This window comes from Embiotoca jacksoni, unplaced genomic scaffold (genome assembly GCF_022577435.1).
Source record: "Embiotoca jacksoni isolate LCO1_2020_lvr unplaced genomic scaffold, fEmbJac1.0.p SCAF_5, whole genome shotgun sequence".
Taxonomy (NCBI): Eukaryota; Metazoa; Chordata; class Actinopteri; family Embiotocidae; genus Embiotoca; species Embiotoca jacksoni.
The window spans coordinates 6,705,491-6,729,986 of NW_027185403.1; the positions used below are offsets into that span (position 1 = coordinate 6,705,491).

The 24,496-nt window shown below is 38.3% G+C and overlaps 4 protein-coding genes across 9 annotated transcripts in view; 3 read left to right on the plus strand and 1 right to left on the minus strand.

Moving 5' to 3' along the window:
* Nucleotides 1-231: 231 nt before the first annotated feature.
* stard14 (START domain containing 14) lies at nucleotides 232-4,845 on the plus strand. Its single transcript, XM_069171036.1, has 6 exons — nucleotides 232-621; nucleotides 743-890; nucleotides 1,638-1,741; nucleotides 2,002-2,119; nucleotides 2,220-2,272; nucleotides 3,547-4,845. Exons 1-6 carry the CDS (start codon nucleotides 448-450, stop codon nucleotides 3,751-3,753), a joined length of 804 nt encoding a protein of 267 aa, XP_069027137.1. The 5' UTR covers nucleotides 232-447; the 3' UTR covers nucleotides 3,754-4,845.
* Nucleotides 4,846-5,078: 233 nt separating this feature from the next.
* pdzd11 (PDZ domain containing 11) lies at nucleotides 5,079-10,193 on the minus strand. 3 transcript variants are annotated; one of them, XM_069171039.1, is made up of 6 exons: nucleotides 10,142-10,188; nucleotides 9,538-9,635; nucleotides 8,736-8,876; nucleotides 8,513-8,611; nucleotides 6,959-7,019; nucleotides 5,079-6,656 (listed from the first exon to the last, which is right to left on the minus strand). In XM_069171039.1, exons 2-6 carry the CDS (start codon nucleotides 9,628-9,630, stop codon nucleotides 6,622-6,624), a joined length of 429 nt encoding a protein of 142 aa, XP_069027140.1. In that variant the 5' UTR covers nucleotides 9,631-9,635; nucleotides 10,142-10,188; the 3' UTR covers nucleotides 5,079-6,621. The 3 variants fall into 3 exon arrangements, with proteins under 3 accessions (XP_069027140.1, XP_069027138.1, XP_069027139.1); XM_069171038.1 differs by having other exon boundaries at nucleotides 5,080-6,656; nucleotides 9,538-9,632; nucleotides 10,142-10,193; XM_069171037.1 differs by lacking the exon at nucleotides 10,142-10,188 and having other exon boundaries at nucleotides 9,538-10,121.
* A 1,923-nt stretch (nucleotides 10,194-12,116) lies between these two features.
* gdpd2 (glycerophosphodiester phosphodiesterase domain containing 2) lies at nucleotides 12,117-21,992 on the plus strand. 4 transcript variants are annotated; one of them, XM_069171321.1, is made up of 17 exons: nucleotides 12,117-12,245; nucleotides 13,232-13,380; nucleotides 14,845-15,087; nucleotides 15,894-15,997; nucleotides 16,144-16,237; nucleotides 16,485-16,544; nucleotides 16,645-16,743; nucleotides 16,865-16,955; nucleotides 17,501-17,646; nucleotides 18,348-18,430; nucleotides 18,903-19,062; nucleotides 19,158-19,364; nucleotides 19,451-19,599; nucleotides 20,397-20,544; nucleotides 20,756-20,838; nucleotides 20,939-20,967; nucleotides 21,464-21,992. In XM_069171321.1, exons 3-17 carry the CDS (start codon nucleotides 15,001-15,003, stop codon nucleotides 21,529-21,531), a joined length of 1,608 nt encoding a protein of 535 aa, XP_069027422.1. In that variant the 5' UTR covers nucleotides 12,117-12,245; nucleotides 13,232-13,380; nucleotides 14,845-15,000; the 3' UTR covers nucleotides 21,532-21,992. The 4 variants fall into 4 exon arrangements, with proteins under 4 accessions (XP_069027422.1, XP_069027421.1, XP_069027423.1 ...); XM_069171320.1 differs by having other exon boundaries at nucleotides 13,250-13,380; XM_069171322.1 differs by lacking the exon at nucleotides 12,117-12,245 and adding an exon at nucleotides 12,264-12,544.
* Nucleotides 21,993-23,290: 1,298 nt separating this feature from the next.
* The window catches only part of dlg3 (discs, large homolog 3 (Drosophila)), an 83,642-nt gene continuing 82,436 nt past the window's right edge, over nucleotides 23,291-24,496 (plus strand). Inside the window, exon 1 of the mRNA XM_069171705.1 lies at nucleotides 23,291-23,321. Coding sequence (XP_069027806.1) covers nucleotides 23,306-23,321 — 16 coding nt within the window. The 5' untranslated portion in view covers nucleotides 23,291-23,305. The remainder of the gene's footprint in view (nucleotides 23,322-24,496) is intronic.

Here is a 24,496-nt window from a genome sequence, read left to right on the forward strand (position 1 = left end):
CACTGTTCAGCCCACTAGGCGCTCCTTTAACACTTTCTGATTATAACGACAACAAGAGTGCGCTTCTCTGAACTCCTTATTTCATACATCAGTTTCGACGTTTAGTATGTGTTAAATTGCTGTGGTGTTCACCAGAATTGAACCTCTCTTGTCCTTTCTGCGGGGGCGGGGCAAAGCTTTGGTTTTCTTTTTCTTTCCGCACACCTGGATTCAGGAAGTGCTGTGACGTCAGCAGGAGAGGTGTTTGAAGGAATGGCTCAAGAATTTAGCACAAAAATCCTGCTCGACTTGATTTGTGATCAGCGCACATATATTCGTGTCGGCACAGCCAAACAAATACAGAAGCCTTAAGTCTCCTCAGTCGGAAAGGTCAGACACACGTTACACTGGACCGGACTTGTGAACTGGAGATTTTTTTTTTTTTCTGCTTTTAAAAATAAAACAAATATGTCTCAGCAGTCGAGTATTTTACCAGGTGAGGCGGCCTTTGCTGAATTCAGAAAGCAGTGTTTATCCACCGACAACTGGCTGAACAAGTACGACAACTATGGGATGCAAGTGTGGGTCGAAGTTAACCCTACAAATAAAGGAAATCACGTCCCTAAAATCCACAAGATCAAGGTATGTTAATTTGAACACTAACTTGACGATATCTATTTGAAATGATCGACTTGAATAGAACCCCACGCGTGTCTTTGGATCTATTTTGAACTTGAGCATTGTGTGTCTGTGTGTGTTTCAGTGTAAAATGACAATCAAAGATGTGTCAGCTGCGACCATGTACGACGTCCTTCATGACGGCCAGTACCGGAAGAAATGGGACCCCACCATGCTGGAGAGTTTTGACATCGCCCGCCTCTCTGATAACGCTGACATAGGCTACTACTCATGTGAGTACTCCTGTCCTATGTATTCCTCTGTGTGTTTGTGTCCCATCTGGAACTTGTTGATCTACAGAGTAGGCAGTTAAACCTGCCACACAAAAGAAATAGAAACACTGAAAAGGGAAAGTGCATATATTGATATTCAGGGTTTTGAATATCTACCTTTTTTTTTTTTTTTTCTTTTTTTTTTAAAATGGATTAAAAATACTATTTCAAGATGGTAAATTATTGAAAAATCTGAACAGATTTTAGTTTTGAAGAAACTTTTAGCATAATCTTGGCAATATTTTTTATAAGCAATAGCTATGTTCTTTTTTTTTTTTTTTTTTAAGTACTGTACACTGTAGATAACAGAATAGAATTTACTTTTTTTTTAGTCAGTCACACAACATAAACAATGGCATCATTATATAACCATTGGGAAGAAATTCTGACTACTTCTGTAAACATGTTTTGTTTTTTTGTTTTTTTATCCATTTGTAATGCACCTAAGTGTTGTTGCTCCGAACTTCCATTCCTACTAAATGAAAACCTGTAACTTGTGTTGATACTTTTTGTAAGCTGACGCAGCCCTCAGGTATGGAGACCACCTGGTTTCTTGTTATGTGTGTATTTATTACCATAGCAAAGGTGAACTTGAATGGATTCGGTTGGACAGTGAAAAACTCGACTAACAGAGGAAGTGTGCTACAATAACACCACATTTGAGTCTTTTTTTTTTTCTTTGTTTTTTGTTTTTTTTTATCTCTGCAGGGCTTTGTCCGAAGCCAATAAAGAGCAGAGATGTTGTGACTCTGCGTTCATGGCAGGTGAATGATGATGAGTACATTATCATTAACTTCTCCGTCAAACACCCGGTACGTCAGCTCCTCTACAAACTCCAATCCACACAGCAACCACTGCCTTGAAAACTTACCGTTTCTACGTCTCCTTGGAAGCCTATTGTCTGTTTTGTGTCCACAGATTTTTTTTTTTTTAAAAGCTACTTTACGTACAAATGCATCTTCTCCACTGTGACAGTCTGCAAAAAATGTCTAAATTGCATAAAGTTTTTATGTAAAACTATTCAATTGCAGTTTTTCTTACAATTCTGCCAACTGTTTTGGTTCAATCACAGAAATACCCTCCTCGCAAAGACCTTGTGAGAGCCATCTCCATCCTGACTGGCTACTTCATCAAGCCCACCGGACCAAACAGCTGTACTTTCATATACCTTTCACAAGCTGACCCCAAAGGTAAAAACTATATCCACCGATTGATGTTCAAACTGAGAATTATTGCTGATTGTTTTTAGAGCTGGTTTTAAAAGTGTATTTGTATTTTATTTTTTTCAAGGCTCTCTTCCAAAGTGGGTGGTAAACAAAGCATCGCAAGTTCTCGCTCCTCGGGTATGTAAAGCATTACACAACTACTGTCACAAACCCGTTCAGTGAATATTTGTTTACTTCTAGTAAACAGCCAAGTTGAAAGTGATGAGGATAAATACATGAGCTGACTGGTGCTTGTCCACGAGGTGATTTTGCGACTTGTTTAAGAGGTGTGTCCACATGAGGGAGTGCGGGTTTCATGTGTCTTAAAGGACAATGGTTGCCGTAGAAACATGATTTAATTGCCTGTCCTGGTAAGGCTGATGTGGCAGAACTCGTTCCCCAAGTTTCATATCTTCAACAGATTAAAACTATTCAGACCAAAGTGCATCAACGCATGTGTTCGTGAGAAACTGCCATTGAGAAACTCATGCCTAAAGCACTGAGCTTGTTTACTTCTGTATCCTAACAATTAAAAAAAGAATCCTAAAAGGGTAAAAATATCAAAAAAATCTAAGACAAGAAATAACTCCAAGTCTGTAAGTAATTTTAAAAAATAAAACTCTTTCAACCAGGTCATTTTTTTTTTTTTTTTTTTTTTTTTTTTTTTTTTTTTTGGAGCGGTAAACAAAGCACATCTAACATGAGATAATTATTCGTTTAAAAATGTTTTTAAAAAGTAAACAGTCCAGGTGTCTGCTTGCTTAAATGGCTGGAGTAGAGTTGCAGCAAACGATTCTTTTCATTTGAAGTTAATGTGCCACTTATTTTATCCACTCTTCATTTTGTCTAAAAGTACAGCTGTATTTACATTTGAAAAGGTGGAACCATTGGTTTAAATGATTGAATTATTTGTCATTTAACTGATTAGTCAACTATTTATGGCAGAAAACTGATATACAGTACATCTACCTACAATGTCTTGAACATCCTAAAATCAGGCTGACAGAGCAGCTCATAGTTAACAGTTACGTGCATAAATTTAAAACCATTCCACAGCAGACGACTGCCTCATTTTTACTTCTCTCGATACAATCAGTATGTGTAAATCATAACTGATGCGGAGAGTTTTGTTTGATGAATAAGATTCTGCGCACGATCTAGAAGTAAAAAATTTATGTTCCATCTCTGATGACATAGTATTACATTCAGCTTTTACGTAAACCAGGTCAGCGAGCTGTAAAAAGTTCTTCACAATCAGTAAAACTCGTGTAGCAGCTTGTCATGTAATCTGTCACTCAGTGATTTGTCACCGGCTTTACCGTCACCCTTGTTGACTGAGACTGAAGGTGTGGTGTAATCGTCATTGTCCAACTGCACCTCACTGATTATTGTATAATTTATTTTCCTTCCAGGCGATGAAGAGCATACACAAGGCGGGACAGAACTACCCAGAGTGGAAACGGCAGAACTCTCCCGACCAGAAGCCCTGGCTCTACACAGAGCAGAACACCCTGCCCATGATGGACCCCGGCAAACTGTCAATACAGAGATCAGACGAGCTGGAAAATGTGGACGAAAGTTTCACGATGGATGTTCAGGACAGTGAGGACAGCAGCTAAATCACACCAAAGTGATGGGAGGAAGGGTGGCTGAGAGGGAGATAGACTGGAAGAAGGACTGTATTTACTCACAAAAAACAGTAGCACTCGAGACCTGCAGCTTTCTAACCAGATAGAAATGAGCACAGATTAAGTTGCCATTCACCGAAGTACTTGTTGAAGTAAGCTAAACAATTCCTCAGTGTTCACTGCCACGGTGTCATTTCTTGACAGTGCACAGGGTTGGAAGTGTTGGGGTTTTCAATATGACCTAGTTGCAGCACTGCATTCACAATGTGTCATCTGTCGGGCCAGTTATAGTCACAGCTACGTAAAATACTCGCGAACAAAGTGAAGGGAAATGAAGCCTAGTCGTATATTAAATGACTGTGAATGGAAATAAGATTAGGTCACTCTGACTTTTTATAAATTAATTACTTGTTAAGACTAACTGGAAACTGTTTTAACTAGCCCTTTTTTCTTCAGAGCCTGTATTAGGCAGACAAATAGAAGCAGTCACTTTTATTTTGTTCACTCATTAATATGGTTTCATGGTAACAGTTTAACATGAATCCTGTTTGGGTGAAAAAGGTTTTGGGTTGATGATATCAGAAATAGTTCTAAGCTTTATTCCACCGATATTGTTTTTGAATGTGAACGTTTTATTGGTAACTGCAAGTTCACTTTTTTTTAGTTGTGTAGAGAGCAAATGTGCTCTATTTTCTGTTTTCTATGTGTAATGATGAAGACTATTTGAAGCTTTGTTGCAGATACTCAGATGATGTGCAATAAAAATGTAAGTCAAACAGATGTTAGACTTGCTTTGGCTTGCAAGGAGGGGATCAGAATGAACATCAAGTTTGGTTGTATTAACATGTAAAATGTACAGAGCAAATTTAGCTGAAGGATTAGCTCAACCTTAAAAGGTATCTTTTTACATTTATTTATTTGAAGTGATTAAATTCAGATGGAGAACAGACTCTGTTATGAAACACTGCAGGCTGACACCAATCGTTTTTTTTCGTCTTAAGATATCTAATGTAAAGAATGCTGCACAGCTGTGACTTTTCTTAATAAACCTCACGAGGTTAACATGCTTCAGTACTCACTGTCCTTGTCTGCATTCCTCATTTGTGACTATCAACTCTCAAGAGAAACCAGCATATGAAGTGGAACAAGTTTTGCTACTTGAACCAAGTTCATCTCCAGCTCTGCTGCAGGTTCTTCAAAAACACAAAGACAAGGGTTACAAGAGTTCAAAACTGTTTATTCGTCCTCTCAATCTCATGTTCACTTTATATATATATATATATATATATATATATATATATATATATATATATATATATATATATATAATATTTAACACTTTTACATCATTAAAATAAAAGTTAAGCAAAAGGAGAATCAGAAGTTGTTTCATTTTGCAAAAAGGCTTATGGTACAGAAGACGGTGTTGAGATGCAACAGGTGGACATTTACACACTTTTAAAATACATGAAGGTACTTTATATTATCATGATGCAGAGACATCTTGCGGCATTCAACAGTTTTCTATGATTGTTCCAATAGATGCAGGTTTCCTTCCCACCCAAAGGTCGTATCTGCTGATTTAGCACATCAAAATTATGAAAGCACAAGACAATGGCTGGGCAATATATCCATATGATATTGATATTGATATTGTGATGAGAGACCAGCTATTGTGTTAGATTTTGGATATCATGATATGGCATCCTGGTTTTAAAGGCCGCATCTGAACTTAGCAGACTGCTCGAGCTGTTTTGTTATTTGCCTTTACCCACTTGGTCATTATATCCACAGTGCTGATAATGAAAAAGTGTTGTGTTAATATTTTGTGAAAGCACCAATATTAATCCCTATAATATTATCACAATATAAATAGTCAAGGTATATATTCAAAAACCTTACAGTATTTGATTTTGTCAGTATCGCCCAGCCCTACACCAAACAGTCTTTGATTGGAATGAAAGCCTGCAAATCTCAGAGCTTCAATAGATAAATACCACATTACAAGCTTTACCAGGGATACATGGTATGCATTTTAATAGCGTATAACAAGTCATACTTGTCAACAGTTTGGCACCTCAAATATACAGTTCATACATCACGGTATCATTCAGCCCAGGAGCATATGTAAAACTTGTTATGTATGAAACATAAAAACCACTAGTAGTCCTGAGGGGGAGGTCACTGAAATGTATTTGTAAACAACTTATTATTTTGCATACAATTACAAGTATTTGTTAAAAAAAATTTTTTTAAATGTACAATATATTCAATAATTTATAGATCATTTAAAATTTACCAGAAGTTGTGCACTTACTCTAACAGTGTAAGGCTATGCTGTTTTAGTACCACGTGTGTTAGTGGGTGCTGAAATATATGTTTCTATTTCATATTATTATTACATTTGTTGTTTACACGTGCTCATTTGAATTTTAACCTTTTTGCAGAATCATCCAATTAAAGCTTGAGGTAAAATGAAAAAAAAAAAAAACACAATTCTTAATTAAGAATACAGATGTTAGAAATGCTATGCCGGACTATCAGCTGTGTATTATGCAAAATGTCTACCAACTTTCTGCTTATATGTTTCAGAATGCCGAGAAACTATAAAAGTCACTTCCTGTGAATACACCCTGGCGGAGTAGTAGTATCATCGATCCCAGGCAGCGCGCATAACTATCTTTGAACCCGAGCCATTAATGGTACAGATATCTTCCTTACATGGAGGACTTTGAATGAGACTGTTATTCATGTCAGTAATCTTGAAACTGAGACAGAATGGAGGCCAGGGTCTGTGGGAGGAAGGGAATGACGTGCAGTGAAGTGTCTGTCCACCTCCTTCACTCTCTCTGCTGCCACCTAGTGTACCGTCCTCTCCTTCTGCCTCTGGTAGTCTAAGACACAGAGGACATCATTACAGTACTGAAAGGGGCGTCATTATATAATCTCTTACTGATATGATACAATTCAGTGACTCCAAAAACAGTTTCTGTTGTTTCTTGTTGAGGACATGCAGTGAGATCAGGAATTTGTAGCCATTGTACTAAATACTATAAATTCTTCATGAAAACAAGACAATATCTTTTGTATTTCTCCAACTCTCCTAAAACATTTTCACAGTGGTCAAACCAAAAGATATGACTACAAAAATGTTCGTCATCATGCTCTTGATATTATTTAGTAGACCAAGACTTACTGTAAGGAAAGAAGCGAACCCTCATCAGAATTTCTCGTGCAGTCTTCAAAATCTCTACAGCCTAAACAGGAAGACAAACGTTATTCATGATGAAAATGATTTCCATGGGGTGTGTTAGTAGTACCTTCACAACCAGCAAGAATTCTGGCTCCCACAGACCGGTGAGATTAGTCCTCTCGCTTTAAGAAAGTACTCAAAATCTCAACTCATTACCTGGATAAAAGACACCTGTCTCAACTCTGTCTCTACTACTGTATAAAAGATTCCTGTCCACAGAGTCAATCAATCATATTCCAACCTCTCCACATGGGCAAGACCAAAGAGCTGTCTCAGGACGTCAGGGACAAGATTGTAGACCTGCCCAAGGCTGGAATGGGCTACAAGACCATCGACAAGCAGCTCGGTGAGAAGGAGACAACTGTTGGTGTGATTATTCGGAAATGGAAGAAACACAAAATGACCATCAATCCTCCTCGGTCTGGGGCTCCACGCAAGATCTCGCCTCGTGGGGTATCGATGATCATGAGAAAGGGGAGGGATCAGAACTACACGGGAGAAACTTGTTAAGGATCTCAAGACAGCCGGGACCACAGTCACCAAGAAAACCATCGGTAACACACTACGCCATCATGGATTAAAATCCTGCAGCACTGCAAGGTGGCCACCCTGTTCAAGAAGGCACATGTACAGACCCGTCTGAAGTTTGCCAATGAACACACACATGAATCATTGAAGGCATGGGAGAAGGTGATGTGATCAGATGAGACCAAAATCGAGCTCTTTGGCATCAACTCGACTCGCCGTGTTTGGAGGAAGAGAAATGCTGACTATAACCCCAAGAACACCGTCAAGCATGGAGGTGGAAACATTATGCTTTGGGGGTGTTTCTCTATTAAGGGGACAGAGCGACTTCACCGCATCGAGGGGAGGATGGACGGGGCCATGTACCGTGAAATCTTGGGCGACAACCTCCTTCCCTCAGCCAGGACACTGAAAATGGGCCGTGGATGGGTCTTCCAGCATGACAACATACGGCCAAGGCTCAAGAAGAAGCACATTAAGGTCATGGAGTGGCCGAGCCAGTCTCCGGTCCTTAATCCCATAGAAAATCTGTGGAGGGAGCTGAAGCTTGGAGTTGCCAAGCAACAGCCTCGAAACCTTAAGGATTTGGAGAGGATCAGCAAAGAGGAGTGGACCAAAATCCCTCCTGAGATGTGCGCAAACCTTAATAAGGCATTATTTTCAAGCAGGAATGTTTCGAAGTAAAAGCTCATTTTACACAGATAACTGCATGCATTACTGCATTATGACACATCCAGTCTTAGCCAATATCATAAAAGGGCAGAGAAGATGTTCTGACTGCTGCAAAGATGAAGGAGCGGCATATGTGAGGTCGTTTGATATTCTTAGACATATGCAAAGAGCAGCCAGGTAATGTGAATGGAAATATTCGACATTAACACTATACTCTACCATATAGATGGATACGGTAAAAAATAATGTGTTGATGAGAGTCAGGATGGTTCTCAGCGTGAACTTTCCTCTCCAACTTACTCTTGAGTGCTCTATGTCCTGGAAATCAACCTCATTCACAGACAGGACCTGGTCTCCCTCCTGTAAACCTGCTCTGTGGGCGTCCGAGTCTGGCACCACCTGCCAACACATAATACACACACAGAAATTAAAAGTCAAAATGTGGAATTTTCTGAAAAGAAAAAACAACTAGCAGCACAACAAGTATATAAACGCCACACCGAAACAGCAGCGCTGGACAAACCTTGGATATAAAGATCCCCAGTTGTGACGCCTTGCCCCCGCGAATGTTGAAACCTAGTTGTGCTCCTGGAGGTTTCTTCAACACAATGGTGCGAGGTAAGAACTGGGTCAGCTCATTGTTGTAGTCGAGGTGATGAACCCGCTAAAGAAAAGAAGAACAGCTGATGACGTGCTCCCAGTAAAATATACCTGAACACCTGTCGAACTGTGAATTTCCCACTCGGTAAGAGGAAGGTGTTTGAGAGGTCAGAGAAGTAGGTTTGATGTGACAGCATCTGCGGTGAAAAGTAAGAAACGTACTTGTGAGATAGTTTGCTAGCTGTGATAAACGTTAAAAACGGCAATACATCAAAAATGTGTGGCAATACAGCATAAAAATAACATTGACTTCCTGAATTCCATTTTGTCGCAATATTGGTTCCCATGGATGATGACGAGGTTGTTTGTCACTTCTACTGTATTGTGAGAGCAGAAATACAGCACATGTTATGGGGGCTGCGGTGTTTCCTGTTTGTAAACGCTCTGAGCTCAGAAGTGGGATATTCCCAAATGGGAACATTCCCAATTCCCAGCTGGCTGACTGCACAACCGGGTCCTGCGATGACGTCAACCTCATATCGAAACCTCCGTCCCCTGATGGAAGACCTTCACATGTGGTTTAAACATTAGGACAATTTAAACAGCTTACGGACCTCTGTGGACTTGAGTCGATTTTTTTTTTGGTGACATTTCAAGTTATTTATATATATATATATATATATATGGGTTTAAGCACAGTGTGGTTGGATCGAGATGTGACGTACCTCCTGTGGCGGTATCCATGTTGGTGGGTTCTCGTAAGAAGGTAAAAAAACCACCGGAAGCTGGTAGTCATCATAAGGAATTTTTTGATCCATTGCTACTGAAAACACCCACAGAGAGAGCAGTTCATTTTTGTTGTTTGTTTTTTATGAAAAGTCAGTCTGTTCGCTATACAAAGGCAATAACTACCTCCTTAATAAAGCCACGTTATTGAAAACGTGCGGTTGTTCTGTATACAAATGACCTAAACATGTCACCGTGTCACTGCTGCCTCCAGATATCGATCCTAAATTACAGCTACTAAAAAGTGAATGTGGTGACACAATGCAGATCCTGAAATGAAAGTGAATTTTTCGATGTACGTTTTGGATTAGATGACAGATGTCAAATTAAGTGAAACAGTAAACTAAATGTCCTGCTGAAATAATAAACAAACGAAACGCCTCGATTAGCTTCATAGCTGACTTCGAAACGACCTCGCTTTGCTCTCTTAGTCGAGGATCAATCACAACCATCATCACATCAACTACGAAATGAAGACACTGAGCAACTTTGGGTAGGAAACACGAAGAGCGACTGCTTTAAAACAGCGAAACTGTATCTCACCTGCAAGTCTGGAAGCGAGCAATCTGCAATTCACTTCTAGTGTTGAACTGGTATTCTGCCTCATTACCGCCACCTGCTGTCGTGGAGTAACGACGCCACCGTGCAGGCCAACAAGTGCTTCGCTGATGGAACAATCGTGCACTGTTAGATGCAGGACGTTTTTCCAAAGACTGTGTCCAGGAAATGTTGCTTCAACAAAGTTTGTTCGTTTTTTAAATTTTTTTTTTAAATTTATGTAACCCTTTGTGACGGTGGTCGTACAAAATGTGACACCATGACAAATAGTCAATGAAGCAGTGTTTATTTTCATAGCAACACATCTTTCAATCTTGCCAAAAAAGATTGTTGTAGTATTTATAATTATCTGTAATTCCTGATACAATCAAGAAGTTTTTGTTTCTGTTTGTAAACAAGTAGGTACTACCCTGTCAACGCTAATGTTTCTTCCCAAGCATGAAAAAACAAATACCATAGATTGTGATTATAAGGAGGGAAACTATTGAACAGGATTGTAGATTGTTTTTTATTCTACTTCTCCTTGATTTGATTTAAAGAAGAAACATTAAAACAAAAATTGACAAAGATATTATACCAACAAAGATTGATATATTAGCAATCCCAATTTATCTCAGAAATAATTTACACAATCAACTTGATTTATATCTTGGTAAAATATAATAAACTGATATGGTTTAAATGATTACCCACACTTTTAATCTGTTAAAGATACTAATTTATTTGATCTTAAAATCAAAAATATATATTTTTTTTTTATTTAGCCTACTGCACTTGCTTGGTAGAAGCAAACGTTCTTTTGTTTTAGTTTTTCTTCTCTCTTTCCCCACATTTTGTTATTGTACAATTTAATTATTATTGTTTTTAATTTAGCCTACTTTGAAGTATACTACTAAGAGCAACTTTTGTATTGAAAAACTGGAACATATAGGCCTACTTCATGTATTGAATGAACTAAATTTACTCACACACTGGAGACGGAGAAGCCTATATTTTACTGTTCCCACTCTACATGCTGCCACTGGGGAACATCATCAGAGAGCACAAAGTCTGTTTTCATAGTTATGCAGATGATACATAACTGTACATCGCCGCGGAACCAAACGATGATGCCGCTATGCGATCCATCACCGAATGTCTTTTAGCAATAAATAAATGGATGAGCAATAATTTCCTAAAATTAAACGAGGATAAAACAGAAATCCTGCTCGTCGGCCCCAAAAACAAAAGTTACATCTCTAACTCTGGTGAACTATGAGCCTTCAAGAACATTGAGATCATCTGCTGCTGGTTTATTGGAGGTTCCCAGCAACAGCCGAAAGAAAATTGGGGATTCAGCTTTTGTCAGCTATGCTCCAAAGCTGTGGAACAAACTACCTGTAGATGTCAGGGAAGCTAGCTCAGTTAATACTTTCAAAAGAAAGCTCAAAATATATCTCTTTACATCAGCTTTTAACTAGCTACTCTTGAAGCTCTCTTACACCTGCAATGCACTTGAATTACCGCGCCTTGAAATGCATATTGCTCAATTTTATATTTTCCACTTGTATTACTTTTTATGCGTTTTATCTGTTTCTTATGCATTTTACCTGTTTTATCTAATTTCTTTTCTATATTTTGAATTGTTCCTTTATATCTGTTTTTATGTGAACACTATGTTATTATTTTGATGTGAAGCACTTTGAGCTGCATTTCTTGTATGAAAAGTGCTATACAAATAAAGTGTATTATTATTATTATTATTATTATTATGATTTATATATCTTTTCACACGACAGTCTCCCACGAGGTAATCTGTGAAACTATCATAGACTATGGATAGTATCCACCCACCCTTGCAGCTAATTTCACTTCTGTCGCTTACCTGAGCGGAACTCAATGTTTCCTCCCTCTGTATTTGGGCCACGCCCCCATACCACCATCAGTTCGCCTGCATTCACATGGAGATATTTCCATTCGGTCCACGTACTCGCAGCAAGTGAAAAGGGATGCGAGAAAAGGAGTTAAAGCAAACGGTGCTTTTCCCCAAGAAGAGTGCGTCAGTGTACTTTCCCAGCCAGTGGAACATTTAATGATCCAGTTTTATTTGGTGAGTTTTGGTTTGATAGATAGACAGACAGACAGACAGACAGACAGACGGACGGACGGACGGACAGACCGACAGACAGACAGACAGATAGATAGATAGATAGATAGATACATAGATAGATAGATAGATAGATAGATAGATAGATAGATAGATAGACAGACAGAGAGACAGACAGACAGACAGACAGATAGACAGACAGACAGACAGATAGACAGATAGATAGATAGATAGATAGATAGATAGATGGATAGATAGATAGATGTTTTAACAACATGGACCTCATACTCCAGGAAACGCTGGTAAGTAATTAATTGTTTTTGTTCCCTTGATGCAAGGAATTAAAGGATTAATGAAGAAATCCCTGTTGAGATGGACATTACATCTTATGCTTGGACATTTGGGTTAAAGCTGTCAGGCTGTGGTTAAATGGTTTTGTTTCACATGACAATCTCACTACAGCAGTCAATTCAACATCTCTGCAACCTGTTGTTGTTTCTAATGTAACTCTTGATATACATTATTATGCCAAAACAGTAAGGCTTTTTGATTCAAGCATTAAAGATTATGACTCTGACAAAGAGGGAGAGAAAAAATGAGCATCTGTCTAATTCCATTCCCAAATCTGTAAAGGATATATGCAGGAAAAAGGAAAAAAAACTGGGGGAAATCAGGGACACATCAAAACACATTTATCTGTAAAAAAGAAAAAAAGAAGCCTTTTACACCACTACTCCTGTTGTTTCGGAAATAAAGATAAATCTCAGGAAAATATTTAGAAACAAATTAATAAATCAGGAATTGGCAACACAGACACAAAGCACAGAATGCACAACACTGGCTAACATTTTGTTTTAGGTACTAAATTTAAGGGTCCTAAATTTCAAATTTCTGCTAAAGCATGGATAAAAGGATATTATGATTGCATGGTGAGCTTGTGAAACTGACCTTGAAAAGCTTAATGTATTTATTTTGTTGTTGTGGTGAAGTTTTTTTCTCATTTGTAGATTAAAAGAATAGAAGGAAGGAGTTGTTGGATGGAGAAAGCTTGACGGGACAACAGGTCGGACAGAAAGTCACAACAGATCAGCACATTTCTGTGTCTAAAAGGACACTGAACTTCTTTGGCTGCATGATGGTACGCATCAGAAACAGCATGTGTGAGAGTGTGGTTTGTTTTTGCACTTTCCTCCATTCAAATATCACAGCATGAACATCAACTACTTAAGATTTGATTGGATATTTTATCCCTCATCAGTTTCTATTAGATGAGTACACCCACTTCCTTTTTGTGCCTAATTAGAGTTTACATTGCCAACCAGCATCACGTGATAAAGAACATGTGCGTAAAACAAATTGGAAAGGTGTGTCATTTAATCTGCTGAAGAATACAGATACCATTGTGCACAATGCATTTATTTTATGAGGGCTTATACACGGCATGAAATGATATGCTTCTGCTGTTTATGGTGGTGGTTTGTATGAAGTGGAGAGCAGTGATCAGAATATCATTAATGTCAACAGTGATGTTTTCCTGCTACTCTGTTGACATAAAAATGTCATTGTTGTCAGGCACACAACCATGAAGAAGTATGCAGTTGTTATTTGATTGTAACAAAGACATCTTTTGTGTTTTTGTCACCAGTTGATTATGCGGTTATTACTGAGATTATGCAACATTCAACTCATGATTAGAACTTCCCAGTAAATGTTTAGTTTGTCCAGTGACACGGAGCCTCTTATGTTTCACATCTAAACATAAGTCGACCTGTCCTCACATGCTGCGATAAGCCATCATCTCCTGACTCCTTTTGGAAATATGTTACTTGATGGTAAGATATCATTTTCTTTGACAGAATCATTTTGAATGATAAATTAAGTTAAGTTAAGTTTCCTCTTAACTTGTTTGATCTACTCACAATTTATGCCCTCACCTGAAACTCGCTTTGGAGTTCTACGGGCTGTGATTAAGGAAATAAAATGAACAATCCAGGCACTGTCATGTGCCAAGTCAGATCAAGTCTAACGAGAAACAGCTGATCGTAAAGATACCGCTTCACAACGGAAATCTGTATTACCCAACGTGTCTCTGTGGGTGACAAATAATCTGTGTAATTTCCCATGTTTATTCTAGTACGGGGGAGCGAAACCTGGCACATCTAACGAATGATGTGCACTGACATGTTGACTAAATCTTGCTGTGAACCGTTCTCGGACGACGTTGACATGTCTTGCGGTCTAACCCCCTTCAAAGTTCTCTCTTGTTTAATGCCTGGAGTTTTCCTGTCACTGTTTAGTATGTAAACTGTTTGTTCTTACTCTCAGTTTATTTGCTGCACCTCCTCTGTGTGCATGGCCGTGCCTGTCACTGTTTGTGCTGCAAAGGCTTGAATAGTGTGACTTCACTCTCAGGCCGGTCTGTGCACCACTCTCAATACCCCATGGTGGTGGCCATTGTCAATGCTGCCAGCAGCCCCTTTGCACACAGGCTCTATTGAGGGGGCTATTGAGCAGGGATTGCCTTAAAATCCAAAGAAACTCTCCTCCCCTCATTTGCTTTCTGTCACAGTCATCTTTTTTTTTTTTTTTTTCCCCCTCTTAGGGTTTAGGGAGGTGAATGAGACCAGGCCTCTCCTCAGTATCCAGAGACAGCATTTTCTGGGCTCCTTTGGTCCTTCTTCAGGCTGCATGTATCAGGTGTCCGCACAGCACAGAGCAGAATCGTCCTTTCCTACGCTGTGAATGAGGAGGAGAAGCAATGTCTGGAGGCAACAGCTGCTGCAGAGTTTGCAGTAGGGGCTTGTACAGCTGCCACTGGAAGGACTCAAGTAAAAGTAAGAGAAAAGTGAGTATTTTTAGCCACAGTTGTGTGTATATGTAATAGAGATATATCTTTATCTGATCGTTAAGGGGTTAAGATAAGTGCCAGATGTTCCGATTTTTTTCAGCTCTGTGCAGAAATGTGTATTCTTGCATAAATAGTCTCAAATATTTTTTGTTATCAGGTGCTTTGTACTTCCACTGAATTTGACCTTTACAAATCCCTGTAATCAGGGATTAACATTCCATCAGATTGAATTAAGAACTATAAAATATATATCGTGAACTATTTTGCTGTGGATCGTGTGCTTTAAAAATGAATATGGATGCTTTTGTTAAGCTACAGGCTACATATTGTCAGCAAATAAAAACACAGTAAATGAAGTGATGATAAAAAATGCTGAAAAAGAATTTGTGTGCCAATAAAAACAAATAAACTCAGGCCCTAACAGGCCTGTTCAGGAATTATCTGGAACAGGATTATAAAAGAGGGGGGGGGGGGGGGGGGGGGGATAGGGGTTTATAATTTTGTGCAGAAATAAGAGTGGTGGAAAGTGAAGGTGTGTTTTTGAAAGAGAATAAAGGGCTGTTTGTGTTGAGTCGTCACGGCACAGTGCAGGGCGCCAAACCAACTATAAAGAAATGCTGGATTTGTTCCACTGTCTTAGATTCACTTGGGTATCTATAAACCCACCAACGCACACATACCTTCACTTACCCGCACACATAGCGCACGCAAATTATTCTTATTATTGTACTCCGAAACTAAAATTTTAAAAAGCTTGGAAAACTTCCAGATCAATAATAATGCAATCATTCTTTGTGTTTTAGTGTGCATGCTGGTGGTTCTCAGTTGTCACTTTGGTGTCTCTGCTCTCCCTGTGCTGGATGTACATTTGTCTTGTTACTTTTAATGACCGAGAGGATATTAACTGGTGAGTGATCACACACACATGACTGAATGTCGCACAAAAGCCCAGAATCCTCTCTTTTCTTTTGTTTTCTTTTCTTTTCCTGTCTGTCTTTATTGGTGACCTTTATTTTGCTAACCCTGTGCGACCCCCTATTGTTCCATTATCAGGCAGGGGTTCACACAGCTGAAGCGATGGGTGAACTGGTTCATGGTGCTGATCATCATTTCTGCAGTGTTAACCAGCTACTGCGTTCTACTGCTGGTGAGAATATTGTGTTGAAATAGAGCAGTGATGGTAGAATGACTGAAGGATATCATAACCTGCCTATATTGCCACAGTAATTATTAATTAAGACTGAATGTATAGAGTAATTGCAAAAAAAAAATTCTAAAAGTCATTGTTTAGTTTAATCAAATTCAATGAAACCAAATATTATGACTAATTAAATCAACCAGTTGTTATTTCCTTTTTTTATTTATTTATTTTTTTATATAATTTTCACTTACAGCTCTTTGCACTGTTCCAAGTGGCCTTAGGAGAACACCTCGACTTACATTGGCTGCACAAGGTATTGAGAACTTTTAGCTGTGCGACTGTTTTCTAAATATACATAATTTACTGAGTTTGTTAAATTTCTGGAATGTCATATTTGCTTTTCCTCTGCACAGATCTTTTTATTTTTTGGTGTGATATTCCTCGCCTTCGGGGTCACGGGAATTAGCCTCAAGTGGAAACAAGAATGGCCAACGGTTCTTCTTTCACTCCAGGTACAGTGAGAGTACCAGTACAGATAATGAAGTGTAAATGTTAGGATTTTCTTACATGGCTCTAGGGTGTATGAGAATAACAGTTTTTTATATGTGTCTATGTTGACCTACCTTTTGGCAGGCCACGGCTCCTTTCTTACAGTTTGGTGCAGTCGGAGCTTTGACCCTGCTGAGCTCGTTTGTCTTTCAGGGCTTTCACATGGCCAAAAAAGGTATGTGTCAGACATCATTAAGGATGATTCACCATGACTCAAAGGCAATGACTGCACTGTGTACAGATACAGCATTTTACCAGACATAAACATAATTACTGCTTTGCAAAAACATCGCACTCGTCAATTTTAAAATTTAAGATACTCCTGGCTTTGACCAGGAAACCGTTTCTACTACATTTGTTAATGATGTTTTGCTCAAGGTTAAATTGTATCTTTTACAAAACTCAGCATGTAAAACACATGCATAGTATACTGTATATTTTAAGAATTACTTGACTAAGTTGTGTGTTGCACAAAACTGTACAGAAATATTCATGTCAATAGCTGCAATGGAAAAAAGAGATTAAAGGATGGATACAAGTAAGGAGTCAGGCACAAGATTTAAAAAGTACTAATGATTGTATGACTCCCCACAGTAGAATACTGTGAATAAAATAATACTCTTTAATTTTCTTTTAAAGGGACTTCTATACATGTCCTTTTTTCAGACTCAAAATGGTGAAACTAGATAAAGATTATTGTTTGACTTTTGTTTTCTCCAGGTTCTAGGTTCCTGATTGCAGTTGTATTTCTGACGGTGTCAGCAGGCATCTTCCTGTGTCCCCTGATCATCTACTCTCCTTGTCTGATACACCCGGGGGAATTACCTCAAAAACCAAAACTCATTGGCCACAGAGGCGCACCGATGGTGAGCATTCTGTTTTACTTGTCAACGCCCTAAAGATAAAAAGGATGCATCTCACAGTGTTGTCAATAGTACACCTTTGAAAAAGTGCTTCCAGGGCTGAGACAGCAGCTATAATTAATGTTTGTAGATCCTTTATTTAACAAAGGGTAGTTTCATGCTCATTTAAAGGGATAGTTCAACATTTGAGAACTATTTGTTTTCTTGCTCAGAGTTAGATAAGAAGACTAACACTGTGGTGGTATTATATATGTAGGAATGGATAGATGGATGGATGTGGAGAAGATATAGGGAGAGGAAAAACAATAGAAAGCAAAATAAAGTCGCATTAAGGCGACACAAGTGTCTCCTGTTCAAATGCTTGCAAATATGTTTACCATCCAGCCTCTCAAAAAAAACCAATGTATACAATATACTATCTTTTGCTTACAAGAAAATTCTGTTTACTAATGTAAAATGTAAAATCACTTTGCATTTAAATATATTCACATTCTTGCATATTCTCTACCCTTGGCTCAGGTGTGAGCAAATATCCGTTCATGTGAGAGCCCCATATGCCGTGCTGCTCTTGTTATTTTGTTTTGCTCCTGGGTCAACAATAAGCTCCATTTAACACCGTGTACGGGGATGTGTGTGTTCACACAGCTTTAGGGTAGCTGGGGCACTTAAGCACATGTGTGTGTCTCACCCATATGTCCTCACAGCTGGCCCCAGAGAACACCATGATGTCGTTCAACAGGAGCATCACGTGCGGCGTGACAGCCTTCGAGACAGACGTGCAGCTCAGGTACGGTGAAGCACTCGAATACTGCTTCATGGTTGAAGGAGGACAGCATTTGAATTAAATTTAGCAGCACTGTTTTTAAAACTGGTTCCCAGTTATGTGACTATTTAGTGCATGTAAATAATGGCACAAATACCTTACTTTTGGTAATGTGATTTACAGTGGTTTCTTGCTATTTCACCAATCAACACTTGGTGGCAGTAACATGCCAAGAAATGCTGCAAAGATCCAATTTAGGTAGTGAGGAAGAAAACTGAGCAAACACAGAGATCAAAACAATCAAAACTTTGATAGCCTATACTTCCTAAATTCAAATGTTGTATGAGAAAATAAATAATCTCAGCATGTTGTTTTAGGCCTCGAGGATACATTTGTTGAGTTTTTGTGAAGAAATGTAAACATAAATAAAATAAACTAGGTAGGGATTATTTTGTCTACACAGATGCTAATAATTTTCACTGTTGTTTGTATTTAGTAAAGACAGAATTCCCTTCTTGATGCATGACAATGAGTCAGAGTTCTTGCTGAGAACGACAAATGTTAAAGAGAAGTTCCCCCACAAAAACTTCAGTCACAGCACTGATCTGACCTTGGAGGAGTTACAGAGTCTGAATGCAGGACAATGGTTCCTGAAGGTGAGGGCTCGACACATGCTTGTCCTCACACTTGTAGAAGTTTGTGTCATCATGCAGCGTGCTACAGATACATAAAATACTTTCTGACTTTCCAGACAGATCCTTTCCGCTCAGTGTCCCTGCTCTCAGAAGAGGAGAAGGAAACAGCCAAGAATCAGACGATACCCTCTTTAATTCAGCTCCTGAATCTCGCCAAACAGCACAACATCTCAGTTCTTTTTGACCTATATAGTCCCAACCAGGAAAATGACACAGTGGACACAGTGGACACCATCTTAAAGTCTGGCATTGACCCAAGTCTGGTAAATTGAATTGCTCTTGATGATTTTGATTTTGATCTTTCACGATATGGCCGATTATTTTTTTAAAACACTTTCTCCCGTCATAGGTTCTCTGGCTTCCTCCAGCAGAAAGAGAATATGTAAACATGACTGCTCCAGACTTCATCCAGATCTATAGCAGCAAAAGTGATATGCTTGATAAAGGGGGAAGCCACCTGAATGTGAAATACAACACGTTGAGTCTGGATGAAATCAGGTAACACAGTACACCCAATATTATCCATGTGTTGGTTGTGCCAGGGGGCATGCACAGTAGCGTGTCAATTAAAAGTGCTGCATGCTGAGACACAGAGTTGGCGCCTAATATAGAGGCGAAGGATCAACCTTTAGGGAATGAGATTCAAATAATGTCCCAACCCTGCAGTGTTGTTAACCAAAGCAACCATTAAAATATTTAAAGAATGAAATGTGATGTAGCAACTTGTTCTGAGAAGTCTCTGAAGTGCTGTATTGACTGTAAATAAACACACTGTATATGGACTGTTGGTTCTGTTTTGTTCTATTCCACAGATTGTCTACATGTCTCAAATTAGCACATTAACATTTTTTACATGTGTATGTGTAACTAGTAAGGAGTTATGAAGCTTGTAATGTGGAGGGTAATTGTACACTATACATGTATGTTTGTATCCTTGTATCCCTGTCTAACCATGTGTGCATGCACACAAACCTTTATTTTCAGTATGGTTTATATTTGATTGATTTTGGTTAAACAAATGCAAAAAGGATCTGACAAGAACATCATAAAAATCAATATACAAACAAAAAAAAGGACAAAAAGACCCACAGGAGAGGAATATGCACACATACATAGAGCCACTTACATACTGTATATTTACACATGGCTGCGAACATTCACATGTACATACACATTCTCACAAATATTTTTAGCCCTGCTTTCCATAAATTCTCGTTTTACATCTTTGTTCTAATACCAAGTAAAGTCTTACTTGAACTATGTTCCATTTCAAACAATGTTCTTGTATTTGACAGGGAACTGCGAAGGGACAATGTCACAGTGAACCTATGGGTGGTCAATGAGCGTTGGCTGTTCTCTCTGCTGTGGTGTGCAGGGGCCAGCTCTGTTACTACCAACTCCTGCCACCTCCTAAGAGACGTGGATCAGCCTGACTGGGTCATGGTGAGCAATATCCACAGCTGCACGTACGGTAGCTGGCCCTTTACTTTCCTGTCTGTTCATTTCATTAAGCCATAATTCAATTCCATCATTTCTAAATTTTGTTTTGGAGCTGTCAAATTTGTACCAGTGTTTTCCAAATTAGCACATTAACATTTTGTGTTACAAAATGTGTTACTCGCTCTGACCCAGTGGACATGTTTGTGTGTTTCAGACACATTGTAAATACAAAATAACATGGATTTTAGTGGATATTGCGTCTGTTGTGATCATGATTGGACTCTACATCTTTCAGTGGTAAGTTGAGCAGAAGTTTGCTGTACAAATATGTGTCTGTTGTATGAAAATGTGGATGAAAGTCATCAGACTGACTTATTCACTTCTCTGTTTCTTCCAGTAAAACTCACTGTTTCTGTCACAGAAAAGGTACGGTAAGCTTTCATTTTAATATGTTGACAACCAACCTGCAACTGACAAATGTTTTAGTTATTGAGTATTTGCAAGCTATTTTCACAACTAATCGATTGATTGGTTAAGTCTATAGAATACTTATCAATATTATTATACCTTAAGGCCCAAAAGACATCTTTAAATTTACAGTTTGAGAGCTAAATATTTTCAGTTCACTACCATATAAAATAAAATATTAAGCTGCAAATCTGAAACAATCATATGGGCCTTCTCACCCCAGAAATGACTTAAGCGATTAACTGGTCAATATAACCTTTGCAGACTAACTGCACATTTATTGACTAACCTATTAACCAGTTATATCATCTCGAGTTAACATATTGACATGATGATACAAAAAAAAACAGCTAGCATGATTAACGGTTTTTGACATTTGGGTTTGACATGATGTTAAAAATTGTAAGGTAAATTAAATGCATCATTATTAATGCCTTTTCTTAACTTGTGACAGATGTACAAGGAGAAAATACTTCCGCCTGGAATGAGAAAGAACTGGCTCCCTTCTTAGCCACGGGGTAGTTCGACAGCAGATGTTTCAGCCCTGAAACCGACATTCTTCCTTTTCTGCACTGACGGAGTGGTTTGGATCTGAATAAGGAAGAAAGCAAGTCAATGTGAACTGCCATACACTATATTATGAAGCCATGAAAATACAAATAGTCGTTTTTTCCAGAGGTGATAAAACGTGAAACAAATATCAGTACGATGCCACTGGATGGCAGTTTCTATATTTTTCTGTCTAGCTGGTTAACTTGGTTTATGTTTGATTATTATTCTGTTGCTACTGAAAATACAGTGCTTTTGATACTTTGATTGTATAATGTGCTCTATAGATCTGCGTTGCTCTCCTTTTGGCACTTTATTTCTTAGTTTTTTCATTTACCTTAAAAGATAATAATAATGATGATATTGTATTGTTACTGCAGGAAAAACATGTCTGTAACCTGAGCCAGAATCACTAAAACTATTTTTTTACACTATCTTGTGTCCGTATATTTAACCCTCTACTGCACACTACTCTGCTCTGGTGCTTCATTTTCTTCATTTTCAGACCCAAACTCGATTGTTAAGTATAAATAGACAGCAGATTGACAAATGTTAGACTCAAAGTTTCAGAGCACTCTTGGTTTTTATTCACTTCATTATGTTGTATATATATATATTTTTTATTTTTTGCACGTCATTTCTTTTATATACAGTCAATGGTTGCCTTAGGCCAGCCATATTCAGTTGCTGGTTAAGTGTTAAAAGCCTATTTTCACTGATTAGTTACATTGCAAGGCAGCTACATTCCTAAAATCACGCGAGATTACCAGATCAACAAACCATCTGGGCGTCAGGTACTGCTAAAACATCATATTGAAGTCACCATGGGTAGTTTTAAAGGCGATCAAAATTCATGCCTCAAAACCAGATATCGAAGTTTTTATTCCATATTTGTGGTTTTTCATGTTAAAATTTGGCGCTCATATGACTCACAACGCAACTAAAGCGCCGATAGCTGGGTTATGCTGGTAGGACCTACCAGCATAACTTATTTCAAACACCTGCACACTTTTTTTTTATCATTATTTTAAAATTGTAGTCTTAAGCCCATAATTGTGGTAGTCTCAATTAAGTCAGTTATCGGTAAACTTTTTTTAAAAAAAAAATTTTTTAATTTTTTTTTTTTTTTATCCCAAAAGCAAACCAGTTGTTTTGTAACATTGGTGGCGTTGCCCTTTAAACTGTTTTCCTAGCACTACCTGAACACACCACAAGATGGCGCACAATACATAGAAATGGAAAATTCAACCCTCAGTGCCGATCAGACGAAAATATAACCCTGAACAACACAGAGCTTCACTAACATAGATCACCACTGATAATGTCATGCAGTAGAAAGGCTACTCTGAGTTATCAGCAGGTGGCATTGTTTAAATGCGTCAAAACTGCTGAGTTGCTCGATAAGGCTGGGCCACTGGGCCCTTTCCACGGAGGCGAGGCATGTGTGTGAGGGGAGGAGAAACATGTCACGCTCTGGATCCGTTTTGCCCCCCAAAAAAAACTTCTGGAAAGTTGACGTGAAGTAAACAATGTCTTCTTGTCACACTTTAAACTCGGTGTGTGGGTGTGGATCCCACCGCTGACCGCTGCAGCAACACTTCAAACTAGGAGTGGCCAGCGAGTGGATTTAAAACTCAAGTTGTGAAGAAGGAGCGACAGTTCTGGTTGTATAATTAAATCCGTTTTTATTTTCTTCTAAAACTTGCCCTAAATTGTAATTTTGATGACTTTTCGAGAGGGCCACACCATGGTTCATAAATATGGTAAGTACCGTTAACCTAACGTAATGTCTTCATCTCACTCCTATATCCAAAGTTTTGAGGTAAATCTCGTTCAAAGTTTTTAGGTTAATGCCAGCTCACTACTCTATCAAAGTCATTGCACGGCCTTTCACTCACCCACCCGATTTGTTTTAGTTCTTAGGGAATGAAAAAAAGTTAAAAGACTGTAACTGGAAATGACATGTAGATTGTTTTTGAGATTTTCTCCATCAAAATGTTCAGCATCAGGTAGGAAACAGTGAAGAAGTAGTAGGTTTACCTTGGTGATGTAGTGCATCATCATGTGCTGTGTTCCTCACCACCCACAGGGTTCAACAGCAACCAGCTGTACAGTCCTGTTGGAAGAGAAAAAATACCTTTTAATGTGCTCTGCAGCAGAATATAACAGGCAGCAGTGCTGCATTTGGTTAAAAGACAAACATAAATCTTCATTATTCTCTGACATGTTTTATAAAAATCCCTTATTTTGTTCTTAACAATGTGTCCATGACACAAAATTGAAGTTGCAGTGTCCTACCTGCTCCATACGCCTTATTTTCATAAATGCTGCATTAAATGGTTGCTTGTATTTAGGTTTTTTTTCTATAGCTTTTAATGGACTGGCTAAAAATCTGCAACATTGTGTGAATTGATCATTTCTCTGCTTTTTAAGCAACATTGTGTTCCAGCTCCTTAAATGTGATTTCTTTGTATCTTGCCGTTGGGTTTTAAAATGTTGAGTGGACAAAACAAAACATTTAAAGATGACATGAGATTATTAGCCACAAATATAAATTGATAATAAAATAATTTCTAGATGCAGCCGAAGCAGATGTATTTTTTTTCATAGAGAGCTGCAAAGATTCGTCGATTCATTGTTTCAGTCATTTTATATTTAAAGGAGAAAATGCTGAAACTCTCTGATTCCAATATCAATATAAATATTTTGTGGTTCATTTAGTTTTCCATGATAATAAACTGAAAATCTTTTGGTTATGTCGGTAGGGACAAACCAAAACATTAGAGGCTGCACATTGGGCTTTGGTAAACACATAGACAAATTTTCACCATTTTACAACCTCTTACAGACCACACACATAATCAAATTAAGAAAATAATCACCACATTATTCAATAATGAAAATAATTGTTAGTTTCTGCCCTCTTTGCATATTTTCT

Excerpts from the sequence above, each read along its gene's own strand:
- stard14 (XM_069171036.1), top strand. The coding sequence starts at position 448 with ATGTCTCAGCAGTCGAGTATTTTACCAGGTGAGGCGGCCTTTGCTGAA. Across the intron at positions 891-1,637 it reads TGACATAGGCTACTACTCAT|GGCTTTGTCCGAAGCCAATA; the intron begins GTGAGTACTCCT and ends TTATCTCTGCAG. Across the intron at positions 1,742-2,001 it reads ACTTCTCCGTCAAACACCCG|AAATACCCTCCTCGCAAAGA; the intron begins GTACGTCAGCTC and ends GTTCAATCACAG.
- gdpd2 (XM_069171321.1), top strand. The coding sequence starts at position 15,001 with ATGTCTGGAGGCAACAGCTGCTGCAGAGTTTGCAGTAGGGGCTTGTAC. Across the intron at positions 17,647-18,347 it reads GCCACAGAGGCGCACCGATG|CTGGCCCCAGAGAACACCAT; the intron begins GTGAGCATTCTG and ends ATGTCCTCACAG. Across the intron at positions 20,545-20,755 it reads ATCAGCCTGACTGGGTCATG|ACACATTGTAAATACAAAAT; the intron begins GTGAGCAATATC and ends TGTGTGTTTCAG.
- pdzd11 (XM_069171039.1), bottom strand. The coding sequence starts at position 9,630 with ATGGATCAAAAAATTCCTTATGATGACTACCAGCTTCCGGTGGTTTTT. Across the intron at positions 8,877-9,537 it reads CATGGATACCGCCACAGGAG|CGGGTTCATCACCTCGACTA; the intron begins GTACGTCACATC and ends TCTTTTCTTTAG. Across the intron at positions 7,020-8,512 it reads AGGACATAGAGCACTCAAGA|GCTGTAGAGATTTTGAAGAC; the intron begins GTAAGTTGGAGA and ends CTTCCTGTTTAG.